The 25961-nt window shown below is 37.3% G+C and overlaps 2 protein-coding genes across 3 annotated transcripts; one reads left to right on the forward strand and one right to left on the reverse strand.

The window, feature by feature from the left end:
• Positions 1 to 14638, reverse strand: LOC106872210 (uncharacterized). 2 transcript variants are annotated; one of them, XM_014919118.3, is made up of 3 exons: positions 14548 to 14638; positions 10550 to 11324; positions 1 to 1747 (listed from the first exon to the last, which is right to left on the reverse strand). In XM_014919118.3, the coding sequence occupies exons 2-3, from the start codon at positions 11261 to 11263 to the stop codon at positions 410 to 412; spliced, it is 2052 nt and encodes a 683-aa protein (XP_014774604.1). In that variant the 5' UTR covers positions 11264 to 11324; positions 14548 to 14638; the 3' UTR covers positions 1 to 409. The 2 variants fall into 2 exon arrangements, with proteins under 2 accessions (XP_014774604.1, XP_014774605.1); XM_014919119.3 differs by lacking the exon at positions 14548 to 14638 and adding an exon at positions 12835 to 14416.
• On the forward strand, positions 4741 to 25624 carry LOC106872212 (uncharacterized). Its single transcript, XM_014919121.3, has 9 exons — positions 4741 to 4972; positions 16154 to 16303; positions 17638 to 17740; positions 19043 to 19103; positions 19880 to 19995; positions 20843 to 20880; positions 21626 to 21779; positions 22001 to 22110; positions 23753 to 25624. The coding sequence occupies exons 1-9, from the start codon at positions 4889 to 4891 to the stop codon at positions 24011 to 24013; spliced, it is 1077 nt and encodes a 358-aa protein (XP_014774607.1). The 5' UTR covers positions 4741 to 4888; the 3' UTR covers positions 24014 to 25624.
• Positions 25625 to 25961: the final 337 nt, after the last annotated feature.

Consider the following 25961-nt stretch of genomic DNA (forward strand, 5'->3'; position numbering starts at 1 on the left):
TTCATATGAGAAACAATAGTTAAGTTGGTGTTAACATATTTAATAGAGGAAATATTAAAAGTTAACTTGAAATAATTATGGTAAAAATTGTTTCGCTGGTGATGTTATAAAAACCAAATCTGTGCAGAGTTGCCTCCCTGTACTTACCAAGCTAATTCAAATATTATTAGTGATTCGTACTAGTTTCCCTTTCACCACAGGATTATTTCTAATTAACTTTCGAATGCTTCCTGCATTAAAAACGTTAACACTAACTTGCTATTTGTAAAAGTATTTAATATGTGCTTCACAGATATTACACGATCTGTCTTTACAAAGGGAAATAATTGAAATTAGTACATTTAAAAACCCCTCTCCACCTCACCAATATGATAAACTAGAGACAGTTTATCACACTGCCATAAAGTTATTATCTGTTTTCAAGATCATCAGCCAAAGATTCTATTTTGACATAAACTGGAGTTGGTAACATCCCATTTGAATTCCCCCCAATATTTTTTGTATCTTTATTATGACATGTCATCTCATCAGCAATAGATCTCTTGTCTTTCTTTCTGCTAGTCTGAGGTATGATTTGGTCAAAAGACATTGAGTTCTCTTGTGTTCTGTACATTGATTTGTACTGTTCTTCTATAGTTCTTTGCAAAGAATTTTTAAATGTATTGTCTTTTTGTAAACACTGCCCTCTGGAATTATTACTTCCATTTACGGAGTTCCTTGTGGTTTCTGTTAAGTCACGGTTACCATTAGCAAGTCCAGTAGAGTCTCTAATAATTACATCTTCAAGGATTTCGTTTTTTATTGTGACTTCTGGGATTCTGTTATTATTGTCTGGAGAATCATCCTCCATTGGTTCCTTCTTCAGAGTCACTACACTTTTATTATTATTTGCTGAGTTTGAAATTCTTAGTTTACCAAGTTTATTGTCCGTTTCTGATTCAGAATAATTCAAGTTTTTAGGAGACAAAGAAGAGTCTTTTAACTTTACAGAAAGACAATTTGAAGCAACATAAGGCTGCAAACACTCAGAATTTTCAAATTTCTGTACATATTTCTTGGTGCCCCAGTAAGCTGGTTTACAGCCAGGATATGATACAAGAACAAAGACATCACAACCCATTTGTGGCAATTTTGAAGCTTCTTCAAACAGTTTCATGTAGTCTATTTGTAATCTGGAATCGGTTTCTGGACAATTTGCCAGACTAGATTGCTTCACTGTATCTGCACAACTATTTTTAGAAGTCTGGCGCTCAGAAGGATTTACACACCTTTTACTGAGATGACCATCTGGGCTGGCATTTAGACCCAAAGACTGTAGGTTTTTGAAAGATAAACTTTCTGCAGCATGTAAAGACCTCGGCAACAAACTTGCAAGAGAATTGTCTACTTTTTGTAGCTGCTGCAGTTTTTTCCTTTGTTGGAATGACATGTTCGACTGGTGTCGGTTATGGAAAATTGTTTGATTTTTAATACGTTCATCCTGGATCCTCATTTGGGGTTTGTCTTTGTTCGGTAAAACAGAAGCCAACAGGGCTGTGTTTGTTCGGGACACTGGTACTACAGAATGGATTTGAGAATGGTTTTGTTTGTTATCCCCTGTCCAGAGTTGAGAAGCTGTTTTAGATTGGTTCACAGGATGATGATGTGCCAGGGCCAAGGTGCCTTGAATGTTATAAGTGTTTCCATCTGTTCGTCTTATTTTTGTTGGTGTCAATAAGTTGTTTTCTACCAATTCAGAGTGATTAGCCTGAAACAATAGCCATGAGAAAGACATTAGAGAAAACAATTATTACTAAGATATCTTTTTAAAATATATTTATTCCCATACTAATTCCATTGAGCTAATCTCACTTGCTCCCCTCACAAGCAAACACAAAACTCCTACATCACTGAATGTATCATCATCATCATCATCATCATCATCATTTAACATCCACTTTCCATGCTAGCATGGGTTGGACGATTTGATTGAGGACTGGTGAACCAGATGGCTACACCAGGCTCCAATCTGATTTGGCAGAGTTTCTACAGCTGGATTCGTTTTAAAATAAAGCTGTAGTTCAAATGCACTTCATTCTTCTTTGATATATCCAGTGTAAGACAGCGAGCTGGCAGAATCGTTAGCACACTGGGCGAAATGCTTAGCAGTATTTCATCTGCTGTTACATTCTGAGTTCAAATTCCACCGAGGTCGACTTTGCCTTTCATCCTTTCGGGATCGATTAAATAAGTACCAGTTATACACTGGGGTCAATGTAATTGACTTAATCCCTTTGTCTGTCCTTGTGTGTCCCCTCTATGTTTAGCCCCCTGTGGGCAATAAAGACATAAATATATCCAGTGTATCTTGGGTATGAGTGTATTTCAATAATATTGATTCGTATGTTAATCTACATTTAGTAGTATAATCCAGTCATAGTATAAGAAATGATGATGATGATGATGATGATAGCAGCAGCATAAGATCAAGTCCTTTGGATAAGACACAAAAGCACAATTGCCATAGAGAACACCATCAGAAAGTGCAGATGCTGTAATAACATGGAATGAGATAGTTGCACGTGGAGTGAACGAGTGTCTGAAATTTATACAAAAATATATAAAAATTGAAATGGAAGCATGATACAGTTGTAGGTGTCCTTCACTGGAAACGTCTTTGCTTACGATTTCTAAGAAGAGTCTTTTTGTTTTTAATGTCAGGATAACAAACACTAGAAAAAGAAGAAAAAAAAAAAGGAAAAAAAACAAGAGGAAACATTTGTAAAACAATTAAATGGAAATATCCTAAAATAATTAATTTATTAAAAAGGAATTTTGACAATGATTAACTCGAACTTTAGGTGAAAAGATTTAAATTAACACCTCCACCAACAGTCAACCACCAAGAATTGGAGAAGATTCCAGAGCAAAAAAAAAAAGGTTCTGGGGAAGAAGGAATTAGCAATGTGATTTGTGTAAGGGTGTGAATATCAAGAGGTAGAGAGAGATGAGTGGGGTAGAGGGGGGATCTGGGTGGAGGGAAAATGAAACCAACCAGCTCCAGATGTTCATGTGCGTGTGTGTGTATGTGAGAGCATCTTTTTATCTTTTATACTTGTTTCAGTCATTTGACAGTGACCAAGCTGGAGCACCGCCTTGAAGAATTGTAATTGAACAAATCAACCCTTGTGCTTATTTTGAACATAAATACCACAATAACCAGAACCTGTTTACACAGAAGATTGCAGTCAGAACAACTCTGCTTGTATGACAGCAGCCTTTATTTTGCAATTAGTGCCCCATGTCCGGACGAGGAGATATAAATACGGCCAGACCGACACACACACACATATTAACAACCTTGGTTCTTTTCCCTATATATATATATATATATATATATATATATATATATATATATACTGTTGTGTCTGGGGAGAGTCATTTTCTTATCGTGCCTTAAAATTTAACACACTCAACAGTTAAAATTTCAGGGAAATAAAAATAAGAAATAAGTGGAAATTTTAACGGTGAGTGTTAAATTTTAAGGCACGATAAGAAAATGACTCTCCCCAGACACAACAGAAGATGCTTCAACACACGAAATCACAGAAAAAATCTTGCAAACCAAATCCAAAAACGAAATATATATACATATATATACACACATATATATATATATATATATATACACACATATATATATATATACACACGCACGCACATACAAATATATATATATATATATATATATATATATATATAGAAGGTGCTTATATGTGTGTGTGTATTATCAGAGGTGGAGTAGGTTCATTAGCAACTGAGTGGTTGGTAGACGACGCTAGGCTTGACATTTCAAACAGCACTAGAAACATGTCACCGTAAAAGCATTTCAAATGATGATGATGATGATGGTGTGTGTGTTCGCTCATCTTGTTGAAGTCATCTGTTTTCAAATTGTTTGATTTCTCATACAAAAACACAAAGTTATGTCACATACTGAACAACATTGAAAGGAAATTAAGCGATAAAGCAACAAAAACAAAATAGCTTGGCTTAAATATAAAAAAAAACTTCCGGAAATACTTAACAAAAATGACATGACGCTACTTTCGGATATGTAAACGTCACCTTTTCTTTTAAATATAAATATTAGTAATATATTTTACTGATTTATTTTCAACCAACAAATAATGTGTAATATCTGAGACAATTACAGATTTCTTCTGTAGAATTAATTGTACAATTTTACAAGACGAGCGGCCAAAAAGACTAAAGCTGTACAAATGCTTTATGTCTATACAAAGATCTACAACTGGAATCGAAATCTGCCGATAAATAAGAATTTATTTTATGTTTTAAATTTATTCTTCTAACTTCATTTTGTCAATATTTTATTTGCGACGATTTCGTTTTATTCCAGGTGTCCAGGTTAAAAACGTACGGTTTCAACAAGATCTCATGCATATTCTCTCCAAACTGATATAGTCGCGCACTAATAAAACAGATGCTTACAAGTAAATAGGAAATAGAGAGTAAACGAAAAAATATATTGAGAATCGATCTAATTCAGTGATTTATAGGAAAGAATATCTGTAATCATTTCAAACTGAAGCAATTTCAAAATTGTCACTGTGACATTTAAATATAGGTGGAGTTATAGAAGCAGTTGTTTTCCCGCCGTTACGCCTAGATAATACAAACTACCAATCAACATTCCGATATGGCAGCACGTGACATAAATTTCGCGGGAGACTGGAACCCACACAGAACGTGTATCTGTATTTACAGCCACACAATTCTCTGACGGAGTCGAAAAGAAGACACTTTTAATTGAAATTCATCAGATTCCTCTGATATATTTTTCTGTTAAAGATTGAATCGGTTTTAGTCTCTTTTCTAAAAAAGAAAAATGTGCAGTGAATACGAAAAACTTCGTCTGAAAAATCTCGCCGACAATCGGAGGGTTTTGGCTGAGCTGGGAATCCGTCATTCTGTAAGTTGTTTTTCGTCCATATTAAGTTATTCTTTTCTTTGTCTCCTCTTCTTAAATTGTCGGTTAAGCAGGGTTAAACCGGCTAAGCCGGTAACACACGTGCTTTTCCACGGAAGTTTTAGTTTTTATCTTTCTCAAAAGCAGAAATATTTCATGTCTTAAAAAGATAGAGAACTTTTTCATCGTAATTTTTTTAGACATTCAATATTTAAAAAAAAAACAACCTCCTAACAAGTGTCATTTCTAAAAAGTAGAGCGAATTGTTTTACACTTGTTTATAAAACATGTAGATTAAAAAAAAAAGTTTTCGGTTATGAAATTATTTTTAAAAGAAGAAAACGTTTCACCGCTCATCTCGTGTTCTTGCAGATTCTATTTCATGCTAAAACATTCAAAATTAATATTTATGGGGAAAGATGTGAAAACAGTAAATGACTAAATAAACGGCCACCTGTTTTTTGTATTGCGGAAATGAAATAGATTGCCATAATACTTTTATCTACTGCCGGCATAATACTTTTACTAAGAACCTCTAGTTAAGTGGTTGTTCTACATGGTAGAAATAGTAGTCAAATCACCCTCAAAGCACACTCCATCATTTTAGAAAATAACGTCATATATTGCTATCCTTGAATCATCAGTTGATAGTGAAAAGACGAGAGGGTCACGGTTGGCATTCTCTTGATCATTGATTTACTGGACTGGGGTTGACCTAGAGCTAAACAACATCGACCAAACTTAGAATTATCTATTTCCTAAGAAAATAGCAGCTTAATCCATGCATATCACAAGTCTATGATTATAGAACACAGTGGATAATGTAATCTTTGATACATTAAAGAAGAAGAAGAAAAAATTACAAGATGGTCGTGGCTGGAACGTTTTTGATAAGAGATCTGTCTTTACTATCGTATTGAGCCACGGTCACCTCGTCCTCATATTTGGAGTCTCTTCCTCCAGACTAGTCACCTAACCACTTCATTGCTGAGTCTTTCCTCTTGGGTGGTCGAATCTTCTTGGAATCGGTCTCTGTCGCCGTGGGCACGCACATAATTAAAGCGAGATATTGCCCATTCAGGGCTGACCATTCAAGTTGCATGGCAACCTCGCTAGGGCCAGTAGCACGAAAAAAAAAAAAAAAAAAGAAAGCACCTGGTACGCGTTGTAAATTGCTTAGTGTTAGGAAACGCTGGATCCTGTGAAACCGTCCAATCCATGTCGGCAATGGATCATGAGCGTTCAATGATGAAACTACGATTTTCATTAGGCTCCAGGCTAGCTATAAATGAGCAGATCGTTTCTATAATGAACCCAACTAAATATGACTTAATAAAGTAACCTTAAAATGTTATTTTATTGTGTTTTTACTACCACCTGATAAGGACCATCTGTAGGCCAACCTTGAATTTCTACTGTTTTATCTCGTTATTTTGATGGCTGCAGCTCATGGAAATTGACATTTGTGATGAATTCGACATGACTACAGGTTTCTGCCGCGACTTTGGATGATAACTTTCAGAAAAATGGATATTTTTTTCATGAAAGTTTCTACGAATATATGTTGTATCACGTAGATTCCGAATATACAAATTTTTTTTGGGGGGGTGGGGGGTGTTTTAGGAGAAAATGAAACAAATAAGGACGACTTGTTCCGAAACACCCCCGGGTGGGGAACAGTTCTTAAAAATATCCCCCAGTTGTTTTCCCCTAAAATTCCTATGTCCTCGGAATCTACATAGTCCGAGGCATATTTGTAGAGAATTTCATTAAAAAATACCAATTTTCTTCAAAGTTAAGACGAGTTGGACTCCGGTGAATTTTCCGAAATTCCCCACACCAACGCCTCCTAAAACACTTTCTCCCTAAACTTTTCTATATTCGGAATCTACCGTTGGAAATTTCATTAAAAATATCCATTTTTCTGAAAGTTATGATCATCCAAAGTCGTTGGGGCAGAAATTTGTAGTTATGCCATAAATAGGGTTAATCTCTTTGATACCAAAACCTGATTGAATCTGCCCTTAGTTTTATTTTATGAAACTTTGCATCAAAAAAATTATTTATTGGATAATCGTATTAATTCCATTGTGAAAACCAAGAATTTTAAAAAATGCAGAAGAGAAGAAAATTGGCTTGAAAATTCGTAAAAATAAGTTATGAAGGCGTAGGAGTGGCTGTGTGGTAAGTAGCTTGCTTACAAACCACATGGTCCCGGGTTCAGTCCCACTGCGTGGCATCTTGGGCAAGTGCCTTCTACTATAGCCTCGGGCCGACCAATGCCTTGTGAGTGGATTTGGTAGACGGAAACTGAAAGAAGCCTGTCGTATATATGTATATATATATATATATATGTATGTGTGTATGTGTTTGTATGTCTGTGTTTGTCCCCCCAACATCGCTTGACAACCGATGCTGGTGTGTTTACGTCCCCGTAACTTAGCGGTTCGGCAAAAGAGACCGAAAGAATAAGTACTAGGCTTCCAAAGAATAAGTCCTGAGGTCGATTTGCTCGACTAAAGGCGGTGCTCCAGCATGGCCACAGTCAAAAGACTGAAACGAGTAAAAGAGGGGTTTGTTTTTAGTACGTGCTTTGATCAGAACACAACCAAATTTTATATTAAGTCTATATTCCAAACACCGGCTAAATAATGACAGATATTTGAAGGACTATTTCATTATTTTCAAAATTGATTTGCAACAAAGTCTATTTCAGCAGAAATCTGGGAACAAAACAGTTTACACGATGGATGTCGTATCTTGACTTGCTGGAAATAGCAGTCAATCTCCTTCATATCATGCTATTGACTCAAACATAATAATGAGCCAGAGGCTGTGGACAATAATAATTACAGGATTTTATGAGGACCCCACCACCCATAAAGACTGACAGTGCTATTGAAGCAAGAAGACCAGGTATGATTGAAGAGAACAAAGGAAAAAAAATAACTATATGATAAAGAAGTACCATTCTGTAGCCATCTAGTTTCACCAGTCCTCAGTCAAATCGTCCAACCCATGCTAGCATGGAAAGCAGATGTTAAATGATGATGATGGGCTTCTTTCAGTTTTCGTCTACTAAATCCACTCACAAGGCTTTGGTCGGCCCGAGGCTATAATAGAAGACACTTGCCCAAGGTGCCACGCAGTAGGACTGAACCCGGAACCATGTGATTGAGAAGCAAGCTTCTTATCACACAACCACGTCTGCACCTATTTATTTTATTAAACTAGAAAGAGTAAAAAACAAAGGTGGCCTCTGTGATAGCTGAATGCAGAACGTAAAACTGCAGAGGAAATGCCGTTGAGCATTTTGCTAAATCTATTAATGATTCTGCTTGTTCAATGCCTTACTAATAATGTTATGGGTACGGGGTACATTGTGACTAAACAAGAGGACAGGGTACCACAGCTGTGGTGCTTTTTCAGACTAAGCCTGATCAGGGGCTAAACATTTACAACCTTGCACGGAAAAGTTAAAATGTAGAACAGCTTAACCCTGTCACGTGATGTTCCTGCTATGGCGGGAATATATTAAACGTCGTCTCTGCTGGATTCTTGATAAACTGGTAATGAACAGCATAGAAAAGAGAAGATGCAGCTGACTCTTTTACTTGTTTCAGTCATTTGACTGCAGCCATACTGGAGCAGCACCTTTAGTCAAACAAATCAATTCTAGGACTTATTCTTTGTAAGCTTTGTATTTATTCTATCAGTCACTTTTGCCAAACCACTCGATTTTAGGGACATAAACACACCAACATCGGTTGTCAAGCGATGGAGGAGGAGGAGGGACAAAGACACACACACACATATATATATATATATATATATATATATACATACACGACAGGCTTCTTTCAGTTTCCTTCTACCAAACCCACTTACAAAGCTTTGGTCAGCCTGAGGTTATAGTAGAAGACGCTTGCCCAAGGTGCCGCACAGTGGGACTGATTCCAGAACCATGTGGTTGGGAAGCAAGCTATTTACCAAACAGCCATTCCTGCATCTGTTTATTTATTTATTTGAGCTGTATTCTTTTACTTGTTTGTCATTTGGCTGTGGCCATGCTGCAGCACCACCTTTAGTCAAACACATTGACCCTAGGACTTATTCTTTGTAAGCCTTGTACTCATTCTATCGGTCTCTTTTGCTAAACCGCTATGTTTTGGGGACACAAACACACCAACATTGGTTGTCAAGCGATCGAGTGGGAAGGACAAACAAAGACACTCACACACATCATCATCGTTTAACATCCGCTTTCCATGCTGGCATGTGTTAGGCAGTTTGGAAAGCGCTGCCAGTCAGGCGGGCCTGGCATCGAACACATTCAGATAGTGGTTTTACATGTCACTGGCACAGGGGCCAGTTGTGGGTCCTGACATCAGCCACGTTTAGATGGTGCCACCAAAATATATGTATATATATATATATATATATACACGACGGGCTTCTTTCAGGTTCCGTCTATCAAATCCACTCACAAGGCTTTGGTCAGCCCGAGGCTATAGTAGAAGACACTTGCCCAAAGTGCCACGCAGTGGGACTGAACCCAGAACCATGTGGTTGGTAAGCAAGCTTTCTATCACACAACCACGCCTGTGCGTGTAAGTGCAACCTTTTTTTCTTTTTTTTTTTTTTTTGTTCAGGAGCCCAGGTGGAGGGTAAAGTTAGACACAAGGGCCCAGGTCTGAGATGGTTAATATTCAAAGCTTAATCAAAACCCAACATTTGGCCATTAGCTTTACTATTATGGAAATAACCATTTTCTCAATGTTTCCAATTCTCATTTTTTAAGCATGTTCTTTGTGGAACGTTTTTCATTTGTTTACATTTCTTCTGCTTTCTGTTCCTATGGTGACCAGCTACATGTAAATTATCATCACTGTCACTCAACATTCATCTTCCATGCTGTGATGGGTTTGTATGGTTTCACAGCATCCAGCAAGCCAGAGGACAGTTGTATGGTTTCTCTTTTTCATGCCAGCCATTTGGCAACACTGACCCTGGTGAGGTCGCCAATTAACTTAGAAGACAATGAGGAAAACAACCTTTAACAGAGTGGAGCTGCAGTAGGCAGGGGTAGGTGGCTTGATGCCAAGTTTTAGCACGACAGAAGGACAGGTGCTTTGCTGTAGAGGAGATATATAGCTACCTTGCATGTTGTATAAAAGTGGGTGGAAAAAACCGAAAGGACAGTGGTGGCGCTGACCGGGTGTTGGTGCCTACTTTCAAGGTACAAGAAGGTGAGTGTAAGAGAAGGAATGCACAAGATTGGGTAGGGTGGGTGGATAAATTCATTAGTTTGAGAGGAGAGCAACAGGTGGTTAGAGATTGGAGTAGGAGTGAATGTAGGGAATGGGGGTGAAGAAAAACGGGGATAATAGCAATAAACCCGTAGATCAGAAAATAGGGATGTGTGGGGGTCAGACAGTGATGGAGGAGAATATAAGCATAAATGCATATCTATTGTAAATTTGAATGAACACAGCACTTCAAATTTTCAGCAAGGCTCTAAAATAACCTTTTTGGTTCTGCTGGAGAACCGAAAAGGTCATTTGAAACAAGAAATCTTACCGATTTGTGTTTTAATTTCTCCAAACAGATTTTCAAATCATCTGAACTGCTGTTGTCTTTTAATGTTTGAATGGTAAAACTTGGTTGCTTCAGGTTATTGATTGGCGACTTTATAATCTTGCCACGGCTTCCAACACCATCAGAGGTTCTCAGTTCATTTTTAGCTGCATTCAAATTTTGTAAGGAGGTGGTCATTGTTGTTGTGTCCAAGTCATTGCTTAGCATTGTTTTTACTTGATGGCTGTTACTCTCATTCTGACTTTTTTTGTGTTTGCTGTTACCATGAGGGATTGTTGTGTGTAGTTTTTCATCTCCAAGATAGTGAACAAGCATTAATGTTCTCCTGTCATCTTTTGCATCCGCCAGGCGGTAGATGTGGCGCCTGAATCCATTAAGGCAATCACTTTTCTTGCTGCCATTTCTATCTTTTAGACTGAAGTATGTCTTCATAATGGCATGGCGCTTTTGACTTTTTGAGTGGAAGTTGTTCCCTCTGTTAACCCACCAGTATTTATCTTTGACTCTTCGGTCATGGGGACCAGATTTGTAAAGGTAAACATCACCACCTTTGGGGAAGAGTGGTGGGGACAGTGTAATTTTTGCTGGGTTTGGGTGTCGAAGAATTGCTTCCACTTCAATGAGAAGGAAATCATCGTGTTTGTTTTCTTGATATGTTAGGTTTCGGTGAGTTTCTTCAAGTAAAACCTGAGGCATTTTGATGGACTTCCTTCTCTTCTTATTTCATTTCACTCCTTGTTACTGCCATTTGATAAATCTGTAAGAAAAATCAATTGTATTAATTTTGAGCAACATCTGACAGGCAGCAGCAAAATGATTATAGCCCCCACCCTTTCTGATCCTCTGTCTCTATTCTCTCTCCTGCCTTTCCAACAGGGGGCAGCCGTGTATCTTCTCTTGAACATGACCCCCTGTTTCTGTCTTTCTCATATTTCAACCTTTTGACACCTGGCATAAAGCTACCTCCCTCAATACTACACTCCCGTATGTCTTGCAAGTTATTTCGTGATCTCACTTGTACTGATGCCACAAGAAAAGGCACACAACGCACTCTGTAAAGCAGTTGGCATAGAAAAGGGCATCCAGCCATAGAAACTATGCCAATACTGATATTGGAGTTTGATACAGTGCTCTCGTTCGTCAGATCCGGTCGAACCATCCAACCCATGCCTCCATGGAAAATGGATGTTAAATGGTGATAAACAAAAAAAATTTTGATTTTGAAAAAGTTTTTTTCATCAAGTCTAAACAAGATAAGCAATATGAAGGTGTAACTTGTACTGCATCAGTCTAGATGTGAACTAATACGAAACCAATTGAGAAAAGAATTCAAAATCTAACAACCAGAATGGCCTGAAGGAAGTATTCAGTGGGGACTAAACAAAGGAATTTCCACTTGAATGTTCAACTGGTTGAGAGTAGCAGTGAAATCTCCCATAAACTATAACTTACTACCTTCGGAAAAATGAAAGACATTAGGTAAAATAAGAGGATCACAACATTTATGCAGTGATTTTTAGGAATTGATTTATGGAAAATAAAGTTTATTGGATTACTTGAAAAATCAACAAAAAATAATTGGAAATGAAAGAAATGGGCAAAATACTTTTAGATGGGTTTTTTTTTTTATGCTTTATTATATGGGTTAGAAAAAAGTGTTGCTAAACCATTGCCTATAACAATCTTCATTTCAACTTAGCAATCAATTCTATTTATCAACACGAAATCTGAAGACAAGATTTTTTTTAAAAATGAGTTTCATTTATCAAGTAGTATATAATTATTAACTTCTTAATCAGGCATCCACGTCTGTGACTGCCATCTCTCAGAGCATATATGTAAATGTAAGGAAAAGAAAAAAAACAAAAGCTCCGTATATAAGGTTAGAATCGAAAATTAAGACAAATGTGTCAATATCGAAAAGATTCCCGGCAATCGGAGAAGTAGCCACTATACTTTATATGTAATGTGTAATAAATCCATACAGCCTGTCCAATGTAAACTTTGGGCAAGATATGAATTGGAAATCACAAGCAGACTGGCAGACGACTTTTAAGAGCACCTATGAAATTGTTTGGGTTGGCAGGTACCGCAAAAGCAGAGTGACCAAAGGGAGAATGTAATGAGAAAAGTTGCCTCTGTTGGGGGATGGCGGTAGGGGTAAAGAGCAAATTGTGTGGCACTTGGTGCGATGTTGCATGGTAATAAAACCTAGGCAATGAATATGGGGGTTGTGCGAAAGGTAAAAAGAAATGCAGCGCACATACCCTAGAGGAAGAGGTGGGTGAGGAATCAGATGTTGCGTACAATAGAGAGGATTTGAGGTGGTAAGGACGTATGCTGCTTTCGGATGATGAGTCGGATAAAGAAGTGACAAGAAATTTGAAGCGGAAAGAACCTGTGGAAGGGTTTAGGCATAGAAAGAAATGATGTAAGTTGATCTTAGGAAGCTGGATCCTACAAATTCAGCAAAGGACTGGAATCTAGTGGCGAAATGTTAAGTTTGGAAAATCAAACGCAAAATGAGGATTTGTTCCCTAGTTTGTTATTGGAGTTCAAAGATTTATTTGCTGACCCGCTAAGTTATGGCACGATGTGACAACATAGAGAGCACCGACTTTTTTTTTTTTTTATATACCGGTGCTTCCACGCTACAGTTTTCTGCATTGTTTCTTCTACTAAACTTCATTCATAACAAGGTATTTACGTGGAACCGAAATGAGAGCAGAAGCCATTTGCCCCACATTCTGGGATCGAACGTGGAATTTTGTGATTATGCAGCGAGCTTTAAATATATATATATATTTTTTTAATCTGAGAACGCGTATACATTAAGTATAGGTAAACTTGGTATGCCTCAGAAAACAAAGACAGTGGATACTCTTGTGTAGGTATGGCTAATTATTGTTATAACGAAGTTAAATTTGTGTCCTTCGACTATTTTTGTTTAATGCTGGGAGATGCCAGCGGAACTTCCCTACGTCCAAAGCATCTTCTTAAAGTTTGGTTGTTTTTGTGGTTGCTTGGGCAGAACAGTTTGTATTCCACTCAGAAAATGGTTCCACGTTGAAAAAAACACTTTCATTGGAACCAGTGTCGGCACAACCCTTTTCTCTTAAAATTCCCACATGGAACTTGTGTTATTAATACATGCTCCATGTGACAACACGTCTGCTAGAAATGGTGGGCAAGTCTTTTAAATTAACTCTCTTCCACAATCATCTTTTTGACAGGCGATCCTTACAGAAACAAAAATGCTTCAAACATGTATGATTCGAGGAAGGTCTGGCTACTCTTTCTAGCAGACCGAGTAACTATGAAAAGATTTCCTCGGTGGCTCGTTTTCCGATTGTTTTAAAGCTGAGAATCTTTAGTGATTCTCATGTACTTCCGCTCTCCTTTTTTACTTCTTAGAATTGAAAAAATATTCCAAAGCCACACGTTCGTTCCCTCCTTCCTTCAGAAAGTTTTCTGTAATGAAAGATGTTAAGCTGTTAGTCCTCGATAATACCACATAATGTTTAGTTAATCTTTCCAGCATGCGTTCCTTTCCGGCTTCAATTTATGGCTTTTCAACTAATATATTTTTTTAATATCCGGATTGTTACCGACTCACAATAATGTATCACTTAAAGGTGTCAGCGATTGATAAATGCTTCTAAAAGACAAACGGGGATTAAAGTGGGCCGAGGAGAAAGATTACACAAAAGAAGACTGGCAGAAGAGACATGAAATAGCGTCTCATGCTGTTACTAAGGGCCATTAACAATACGATATAACATTTAGTTAAAAACAAATCAGGAACAGGAGTCGAGATGCTGCTCTCGGCTCGCTCGGGGCTTTAATTCCATCTTTTCACATACATACATACACACGTATATTTACATGTAGGGCCTCGTTCTTAACTGAGATTAGTTCACTAGCTTAACAGAGGTGGGGAGAGAGAGAGAGAGAGAGACCGATATAATTTCGCCACATACCTGTTTCCTCATCATATATATATATATAACATCCAATTCCGGTGAACACGGTTGCTGGCAGTGTGATAAATAATCCATTGTTTAGAGAGTTATCGTTCCTAGAAAATTAGTAAAATCTGTTTTCCGCCAGGAAGCGCTGGCTATCGTTATGGGGGCCTCCATTTCATTCGTCCCACTTCAAATTTTCTTCCGCGTGTTTTCTAAATTTTTATCTTCTACAGGAGTCGTAATTTTGGAGATCTTTTTAGCTGTTCGAGCGACTACGTGTTGTCGATTCGAAACAGTTGTTTTGCAAGTAAACCATACATATCCAGATGAGAAAGTCGCCAAATATAAAGTAGTAAAGTTAGTGTTGATATTTAATGCAGGGCGGAGCTAACTAGAACAATTCTAGTGTGGTCATTAAATATTTTCTCTCTTGACGATCATGGGAGGTAATTCTATGTTCCGATGCTATTAGACCTCATCAGCTAAATAGAAAATACATCCTTCTTATTTTTAATTCTCTAATGAGAAGTTATTTTTTCCTCTCTCATGAAAATCATGCCTTTGCTTTATATTTAATGAAATAAAATTCCATGTTATATATTGCTTTTTGTCTGCACAAGGATGAGTATTATTTATTTTTTACCGCCTGCTTTGTTAAAAAGCTTCAAAAGTCTAAATAACTTGATAAGCCTGAGTAGTGCTTCAGCTGGCCAGTTCCTGTCAAACCATCCAACGCATGCCAGCATGAAAGTGGACATTAAATTATTATGATGATATTTAGAACCATGCTGGACTTCATTTTTGGTAGGCACTTGTCCACTTTTCACTTTCAACCACAACAGCACACTATTAAAATCTGCAAAATAAGATAGGTTCCCAACTTTTTGCGCAAGAGATTTTCTTAGGATCTTTTATCTTTTACTTGTTTCAGTCATTAGACTGTGGCTATGCTGGGGCACCACCTTGAATTTTTTAAGTCAAATAAATCAACCTCTGTCCTAGGTATTTATTCTATCAGTCTCTTTCACTGAACCACTAGATTAAAGGGATGTAAAGCGAGGGCACACACTCACACATATGACGGGCTTCTTTCAGTTTCCATCTACCTAATCCACTCAAAAAGTTTTGGCTGGCTCGAGGCCATAGTAGGTGCCACGCAGTGGGACTGAACCTGGAACCATGTGGTCGTGATGCAAACTTCTTACCAGACACCTATTCCTGCACTGATGTATAATTTTTAACCTGAAATGACAATAATCATCATCATCATCATCATCGTTTAACGTCCGCTTTCCATGCTGGCATGGGTTGGACGATCTGACTGAGGACTGGTGAAACCGGATGGCAACACCAGGCTCCAGTCTGATTTGGCAGAGTTTCTACAGCTGGATGCCCTTCCTAACGCCAACCACTCAGAGAGTGTAGTGGGTGCTTTTACGTGTCACCCGCACGAAAACGGCCACGCTCGAAATGGTGTCTTTTATGTGCCACCCGCACAAACCAGTCCAGGGGGATGATAATATATATGGTTCAGGCCCCTTTGTAAATGCAGTTCAATGAGGAGCCACTTCAACAAATTTTGTGAATCATCGTCATCATTTCTGTCCTTTCCTTTTAGCTGGAGAAATTTCAAGTGGTCCACAAACCAATTAAACGCAAAGCACAGTGGACACCAAAGGCTTCCAAAAGATCATCTGTGCCCTCTACCACAGATGAAGGTTCAATCAGTGTTGGTGCCGTGAGACGTTCTTGTAGACTGAGAGGAGAGGTAAGAAAATAATTTTTGTTTATTCTTCTGGGAAAAAATGTTGGTCTTGTGTTATCTAAGTCAGTAAAACCTATCAGCTTTCCAAGAATTCGTTTATAGTTCATCCTTCAGTCACAATGTCTTTGTTTTAAGACAAAAAAGGGTTTTAACTTTACAATAAACCTAATTACTAACAAAAAAAAAAGGCCTTCAAAGATTTGCGCAGAGACAACGTCAAATGACCAAGACCTTTGGCATTATGCCGTGCTTGAGAAGAAGGCTCTTCGGACCAAGTAAAATTGTGGCAGATATTGGTGTCACACGAATGGAGTGGTTGGTGTTAGGAAGGGCATCCAGTTGTAGAAACCATGCCAAATCGGACTGGAGTCTGGTGCAGCCTCTCAGCTTACCAGCCCTGGTCAGACTGTCCAACCCATGCCAGCATGGACAATGGACGCTAAATGATGATGATGATGCCAATCTGGTTTTTGAGATCACCTATGGTTCTAGGATACCAACTTCATGGTTTAAGTGATTTTAATTAAAACCTCTTATAAAAATTTCATGTTTATTTATATTCCAAACACCAGTTTAATAATGGCAGTTATTTTAATAAGTTCTTTATTTTTGAAATTAATTGAAACAAAAGCAGTGAATTTTAGCAGAAATATGGTAACTAAAGGGTTGATATGATCTAAATTAAAACGTACATCCAAATTCCATGTTGATTTATGTTCCCGCTCCCAATTTAAAAAATAGTTATTTTACTACTTTCTTTAACCCATTACCTCCCCTAATTCTATTAACTGGAATTTTTTTTATGAAACTTTGATTTCTAGCATAAAACAGCCTTAGAAACATGCTGACATGATCAAAATAACATTTTAAATAGAAATAAGCGAGATATTGGGTGAAAAGTTAGCAAACCTCATTTGAATATCAGAGAAATATACCTAGTAGATATAGCAAAAAGGTTAGATATGTGTAAATATTGACAGATAATTACAAAATTTGTAATTTTTAAGTGATCTCGTATGAGATCACTGGTAGGTAATGGGTTAAAAGTTTCAAAATTAATTGAATTTCAACAGAAATATGGTTAAAAAAGGTGGTGGGGGTTAAAGTGATGATTGTTCATTTAAACTGAAGTGCATTAATTTTGCTATCTGCCAGTCTTGGAGGCTCTGCAAAGGTCATATGCAGAAGTCTGTCCTGATTAAACCATTTAAGGAACCGAAAAGTCAGAAACACAACTCTAAATAACAAGTCTTCAGCAACTTCACTGTGCTAATGGTAACATTTTTTTACAGATTTCCCCCTGCCCCTAATTTTAACAATTTTCTTGTTTTTTCTAGAAACCATCTGAAAACAATTTCATTGAACTCCTTGATGAGGATAAACCGTCTCCAGCTAAAAGAATTCCTCAGTTTCGAGAAAATACATTTGGTTCAATTGAAGGTGAGGTTTCTTATCCTTGCTAATAACAATACTCTGTGTAGCTTCTGTCATTGTCATAGCTTTCCTTAGATGTCTCTGTAGGTTTAAGAAGTTCCATTTCAGAATCAGTGATTCTGGGTTAAATCCCACAGCAAATGACGGTTTGGACAGGTGTCTCTTTATTCATGCACCTGTGTGGCTTGTAGGTGCAAGTATTGCTGTGATTTTGAGGAACTTGCTTCCCAACCATCATACAAGCAGTGTCCTTCGTTGCCAGTCTTCCCTGAAAACATATCTGAGCATGGAGATATATATACCTTCCTTAGGCAGTTCATAACAGGAAGGGAATCTAGTCATAGAAAATCTGCCTCAATGAATTTAATTTGATGGTTGCAAGCATGGAAAAGAGAGCAATAAAACAATGATTTTTTTAATTCCATGTCTGCATAAGTTGGGTAGGTGTTGAAGTATTCCATTCATTTCACACATAGACATGAACAAATTATATTTTATTCTATCCCCATTACTTTCTGTGTATTCTTATTATTCAAAGTTATTGTCTTCCTAGATCAGTGGTTCCCAACCTGGGGTCCGTGGACCTCTGGTCATCCACAGAGGTAGTACTAGGGGTCCGTGAACTAAATTCAAAATTTCACAAACAGCCATGCTACATGGCAGTGAAACATGGGCCATGACTGCTGAGGACATGCATAAGCTTGCAAGGAACGAAGCCAGTATGCTCTGCTGGATGTGTAATGTCAGTGTGCATACTCGACAGAGTGTAAGTACCTTGAGAGAAAAGTTGGACCTAAGAAGCACCAGATGTGGTGTGCAAGGGAGATGACTGTGCTGGTATAGTCATGTGGTACGAATGGATGAGGATAGCTGTGTGAAAAAGTGTCACACCCTAGCAGTAGAGGGAACCTGTGGAAGAGGTAGACCCAGGAAGACCTGGGATGAGGTGGTGAAGCACGACCTTCAAACATTAGGCCTCACCGAGGCAATGACAAGTGACCAAGACCTTTGGAAATATACTGTGCTCGAGAAGACCCGGCAAGCCAAGTGAGACCATATCCTGTGGCCTATGCATCCCTTAATGCCTCGGTCAATTTTACTTTTTCTTGTTACAAAATTATCAAGAAGTAAAATTCTAGAGTCAGTGTAAGTGACCAACACCTTTGATGGTTGTTTCTCAGCATGGTTGCAGTCCAATAAGTGAAATCAGTCAAAGAGTGACATAAATATGTATTCTTTAATAAATAATAGCTTTTATTTATTACCAACCTTGTCAATAAAATTTATCACGTTTCTTGTATCCGACAGGTGTAGAAGTTGGTACCTGGTGGCAGTCTCGAGTGGAGTGTAGCTATGCTGGAATCCACAGGTAAGTTACTTGATTGTCATACTTGGAAGAGTGAGAATTTCAGTTACTAATTCACACATATTTGGGCCAAATATGCTTGTTTAGTGAACTTAGAGAGAATAAGAATGGGACAGTTAAATCAATTGTTTTTGTTTAATGTGGTCACTCAACATGCTAAAGATAGCAACCAGATTTTCCTTGAATCATATCCTCTTTTCTTAAAAACAGCTGGTCACATTGGACAATGTAGTTCTAGATACATTATTAGAATAAAGATAAAATAGTCACTTTTTTAAATTGGCCTTAGTTCTAATTGATTGTGTCTGATTAGAATCTGAATGATATTTTTATATAGAAATACAATTACAATTTTGAAAATTTTACAAGTTACTCTAGATTATTTGGATCTCTTTTGCTGTATATATCTGTTCTTATCCTACTAAAATTAGCGTCTTACCTATTTAAGGGAACATAATGAACGATGGAATTCTTTGGGGTTACTTGGGTTTAGTGTTAATCTCTTGAAATTTCCTGTTGTTAAATGCTTTACTTAGTTTAAAGAATTAATAAAATCCCAGAAATCTGAATGCATTCATGCATCGTAAATGAGGAATACTGTATTTGGACAAGAGGTAGAATGAAGTCCTGTGCGTTATGCTGTCCATTCACACACTATTTTAAATGTTTAAAAATAGTTTGGATTTGTTGCTATTTTGCAGCAACATCTTCCAACTCTGTTACTATTGATGGTTTCTCTTCTTCTTTCTTAATCATACACACACGCACATCTTGTTCAGACCTACAGTTGCTGGTATTCATGGAAGTGAAACAGAAGGAGCATATTCTATTGCTCTGTCAGGTGGCTATGAAGATGATTTAGATTTCGGAGAATGCTTCACATACACAGGAGCAGGTAGGTCTTTCATTCTTCTTTTCTAATTCAGTTAATGTCCATCCATACACCTCATCACCACGCTTTTATCTCTCTTTCCAGCTTCACCCTGATAACTCGCACCTTCTTTTCTAAAATATGTTTAGCCATGTGACTCCTCTACAGCAAGAAACCTGTTCTGTTTTGGCCCCTTCTCTCACATTTTAACCCTCATCTAGCATAACATTACTTCTATTGGAGGTTCACAGTCTTGCATAGTGAACTCACCAGTGCAGCTAGCATGAAAAAAAACAAAGCACCCAGCGTAATCTGTAAAGTAGTTGGTGTTTGGAAAGGCATCCAGCTGCAGAAACTATGCTGAAGCACAGTGCTGTAATATCATTTGACAGGAAACCTGGTATAAAGAATACATAAAACAAGGCTGTAACTTTATATACCTTTAATGTGGCTACACATATATACACCAGCTGAATGATAAATGAAAATGGTTTGATGCTTGGAGGCCATGGTCTTTTGTGTGTTAGCTCCTATCTGCTACTGGCGTGTGGTGTGGGAGAGACAGCTAGGTTACATCTTCATAGTCTCGTGTCTCAATGCAGAAAGAGATAGTCCTAAGGGGTTGTGCCAGAATCTCACACTCTAACACCATCTAGTGTCAGTTTGTTTAAACCCACTGGGGGTGGGGGGTAACTGCGCCTACAAACTGATAGCGCTTGTGTTTTAGACCACTAACCACTAGTCTAGCGATCTAAACAGTCAACCACTGGAATATATTGTGACATTAGTTCTTAGCTTTACTCTACCATTCTACATTTTACCAAGTCATTTGTGTTGCTATCATTGAATCCTTTCTTCTTCGTATTACCAGGAGGTCGAGATCTCAGAGGTACCAAAACAAATCCAAAGGTAAGTTGTATTTCTTCATTGCCAGGGCCACTGACTGGCTCCCTTGCTGATGGCACTTAAAAAGCACCATTCGAGCATGATCATTGCCAGCGTTGCCTTACTGGCACGTAAAAGACATTTGAGCGAGGTCGGTGCCAGTGCTGCCGGGCTGGCTCCTGTGCAGGTGGCACATAAAAAACACCTTTTAAGTGTGGTCGGTGCCAGTACCGCCTGACTGGCCCTCGTGCCCGTGGCACGTAAAAGCACCCATTACACTCTCCGAGTGGTTGGTGTTAGGAAGGGCATCCAGCTGTAGAAACTTTGCCAGATGAGATTGGAGCCTGATGCAGCCTCCTGGCCTACCAGTCCCCAGTAAAACCATCCAACCCATGCCAGCATGGAAAGTGGATGTTAAACGCTGATGATGATGATGATTCTGCAGGTGTGTGAAGAAACAATAAGAATTTCTTACATTGACACAACCCCAAAAATGTATGAATAAAGAGAAAGTTTTGGCCTTATCGCTAACTAAATTCAGTAGTTATTTTATTTTTACTGTTGGTTAGTGTACTACAACTGAAGTGTAGCTGTGTGGTTAAGAAACTTGCTTCCTAACCAGGCAGCCTTGGGTTCAGTCCCACTGTGTGGTTCCCTTGGCAAACGTCTTCCACAATCAACTCTTACAGAATTAACTATTGCTTACTCAGATTGCTATGAATCTTCTCAGATTTTTTAAAAACAGTTTTTTTTTTTTTCACCTTTTCAGAATTTAAGAACAGCACCACAGTCTAAAGACCAAACATTGACTCGAGGAAACTTAGCTCTGAGCCGCAACTGTGAACTAGGAAGGCCTGTTAGAGTGATCCGAGGTTATAAATCCCAGAGTGATTTTGCCCCTGAAGAAGGATATCGTTATGATGGTAAGGATTATTTTATTAAGATGGCTGAACTGGCTTTCTGAGCTTAACACTGGCATGGCTATGTGGTTAAATTAGATTCTCAACCATGTTGCTTAGAGTTTAATCCCATTGCACGGTACCTTGGGCAATCATCTTCTATTATATCCCTGGACATTGCAAAGCCATGTGATTCAAAGTTGTTTTGCATGTATTTTTATATTTTCTTTTTCTTCATGCTATAGGCCTCTACACTGTGGAAAAATATTGGTACACCATTGGTCTTTCTGGTTTTGGTGTGTGGAAATTTGCACTCCGGCGCTGTCCCAACCAAGCTCCTCCTCCATGGACTATGGTAAGCTGATTGTAGATTGCTTATTGTTTAATTATGCTAATGAGTGCTGTAGAATAAAAGCAATGGTATAACTTTTTGATAGAGCCTCTATGTAGTCACTTGGGCTACTAGAAACAGCAGCGTACATACCTCAAGTGCATTTTATAATGTTTTCAGTATTCTACATAACATTGTTTAATGCTAGACTTATGATATGGTGTCTTACATTACGAAGTTCTTCTCTAATTCCATCAAAGTTGGTTTAAATGACTGAAGCCATCCCCTGTGCCTAGTGTAAAGATGTGAGCAGTTTCAATTGGTGTTAAGACCTCAGTAAGCAGTCTGGGTTACAGGTTCAATTCGTGGTTCAACCAGTTGACTTACTAATCATACCTGGCTCAATCTGTAATAGAGACCCAAAGGTGTATAGATCGGAGGGTATGTCAGATAATGAGTGTATAACTGATGCTGTATGTCAGATAATGAGTGTATAACTGATGCTGTATGTCAGATAATGAGTGTATAACTGATGCTGTATGTCAGATAATGAGTGTATAACTGAAGCTGTATGTCAGATAATGAGTGTATAACTGATGCTGTATGTCAGATAATGAGTGTATAACTGATGCTGTATGTCAGATAATGAGTGTATAACTGATGCTGTATGTCAGATAATGAGTGTATAACTGAAGCTGTATGTCAGATAATGAGTGTATCACTGATGCTGTATGTCAGATAATGAGTGTATAACTGATGCTGTATGTCAGATAATGAGTGTATAACTGATGCTGTATGTCAGATAATGAGTGTATAACTGATGCTGTATGTCAGATAATGAGTGTATCACTGAAGCTGTATGTCAGATAATGAGTGTATCACTGATGCTGTATGTCAGATAATGAGTGTATAACTGATGCTGTATGTCAGATAATGAGTGTATAACTGAAGCTGTATGTCAGATAATGAGTGTATAACTGAAGCTGTATGTCAGATAATGAGTGTATAACTGATGCTGTATGTCAGATAATGAGTGTATCACTGAAGCTGTATGTCAGATAATGAGTGTATCACTGAAGCTGTATGTCAGATAATGAGTGTATCACTGATGCTGTATGTCAGATAATGAGTGTATAACTGATGCTGTATGTCAGATAATGAGTGTATAACTGATGCTGTATGTCAGATAATGAGTGTATAACTGAAGCTGTATGTCAGATAATGAGTGTATAACTGAAGCTGTATGTCAGATAATGAGTGTATCACTGATGCTGTATGTCAGATAATGAGTGTATCACTGAAGCTGTATGTCAGATAATGAGTGTTTAACTGAAGCTGTATGTCAGATAATGAGTGTATAACTGATGCTGTATGTCAGATAATGAGTGTATAACTGATGCTGTATGTCAGATAATGAGTGTATAACTGAAGCGGTCTACACTCCAGTGACCATGGTGGTAACTATTGGTGCATAAACACTGATTTCTAATAAAAACTTGATTTCTTAAAAACCCAGATGTCTGAACAGTGTGTCTGTAGCAGAATGTAAATAGATGAGATGACCCAATAAAGCAAGCATTTGATCATTCTTTCTTAAGTTTACTGCATTGAATTATTATTTTGTCTTCGTTTCTCAGGTTTTGATGATCTTTGTTCTATCTTACAGAAAAACCAAGATACTTTTAGTGATAAAGCAAATGAAGAATCGGATGCTGACTCTGGTGTAGATTTGTTAGACTCTGACACAGCAAGTCAACATTCAAACAGCAGCAGTAGTAGTAATAAAGACAATGGATTAGATTTGGTGAAGAAAGACAACTGTGATGGTGATTCTCCTGCTGAAGAAAATGACAGTGATGAGGATGGCGTGGGCAAATGTAATGAAATGACGGATAATGATATCAATGGTGAAGATTCTAGTGTTTAAGAAGAAAATTCAAGGCTAACAAAAAGAAAGCAAATTTTCAGAAATAAATCTGTTTGGGTGGAGGGTAAGCAACAAAAATCTAACAATTTATCAAATTGCTAAATGAACAAATTGTATGATGTTGTCTAAAACTTGCAATATTTTAGAAGAAAGAAGAGACTTTTTCATTGGTTTCTGTCAGTTGGCTGTGGTGTTGCCATTCAATGTTTGAAACAAATACTAGATATGCACACAAAATCTCTTTAGTTTTTGGTTCATATTTTTGCTTTTTTGCTTTTGTTGATTGGAACATTTTTAAAATGGGCCTTTATGGGAAAATGCAAATAAGTTTTTATATCACAAATGATATTCATGCATTGTAGTTTCACATTTTTAATTTCCACTATGGTTTAAAGATTACTGATTAGATTTTCATTGTTGCATGATGAATTGTCTTGTGGTGTTATCTTCGTTTAGCTACTCATTCAGATCAAAATTTATTTCTATATTTAAGGTACTAGTAACTTTTGGTTTTTGAAAATGCAACATGGAACAAATAATATTCTAATATTTAAATGAAACCATTTTACTTCAATTTGTAGAACCAGTTACTTCTTTATGATAAACCTTAATATTTATTTAGCTGTCAATCAGTAAGATATTAGACTAAATCAATTGAAGATCAGACAACAGACTCAGTGGTTGTCAGTTTGTATTCCGTCATCTGTAACTTCAACACAAGAACGTCTCTTTTTCAAGTATGGACCTTATGAAATTTTGCTCATTATACATTGAAGGACGAATCTTTCAATTTATAATTTAACAAACATAATGTAGCATTTAGTACACTGCATATTACTCTAAACAAATCATACAAATATTTTTAAAGAAAATTTCTTTTATAAGAAATATGTGTGTATATTGTTATAAAAATAACTAAGCATTCAATATTTGGTGACATCTGAGAGGTTGCAGCTCATAAATTGTCTTCTATTAATCTTGGTCTTGTTTTACTTCACCACTTCGATTTCAGAAAAAAGCTTACAATCATTTATTTATTAGTATTATCAAATAGTATTATTTTCTCATAAAGGTAGGATTCTTCAAGAATAATAAGTTTTAAAAAAGAAGTGCAATAAAGATTTATCGTAAAATCTTTGTTATAGAAGTTCCTTAGTCTGTGATTCAATTATTTCCATTTACAGTTCCTTTTGTGCCATTTTTCTAACAGAAACTGGGTCTATAAAAGTACTTCAATTGGCTTTTTCAACTTTCGACTGATTTAACCCGGATCGCAGTTCCTTTTATGGATGTCTATTTTCAAGTTTGGTTCATCAATTTCATAATTATGACTGTTTGTTGTTGGTTAATCTGTGTTTTAATTTGTTGCCATTGGAGATCTCATAATGTGCCTTTCTATAAGTTTATTCTTCTTAATGTGACAAAAGTTGCTGAACATTTCTGAGACACATAAGAACTCTGGAACTGGAAAAGAATGGTTTAAGGCAGCAGCATATCCATATTTTTGTAATAAATGTTTTTTTTTATTTGTATTTTTACATTCTTGTTGATCACCAAAGCAAATTGACTTTTAAAATGTGAATAAAACAAACCTGTTTTTGTTTCCACTTTTCTTTGTGTTTCATGTGTTTTTGTAGATATTCTTTTACTTCTTTCAGTCATTTGACTGGAGCACCACCTTTTAGTCGAGCAAATCGACCCCAGGACTTATTCTTTGTAAGCCTATCAGTCTCTTTTTGCCGAACTGTTACGTTACGGCGACGTAAACACACCAGCATCGGATGTCAAGTGATGTTGGGGGGGTGCAAAGAGACATACATACATACATGCAACGGGCTTCTTTCAGTTTCTATCTACTAAATCCTTTCAAGCATTTGGCCTCATAGACGCAATGTGCCGGTGTTGTGTAACTAGTACCAGTGCTGGTAGCACATGTAAAAAGAATCTT

This window comes from Octopus bimaculoides, chromosome 6, assembly GCF_046866305.1.
Source record: "Octopus bimaculoides isolate indiv1 chromosome 6, ASM4686630v1, whole genome shotgun sequence".
NCBI lineage: Eukaryota > Metazoa > Mollusca > Cephalopoda > Octopoda > Octopodidae > Octopus > Octopus bimaculoides.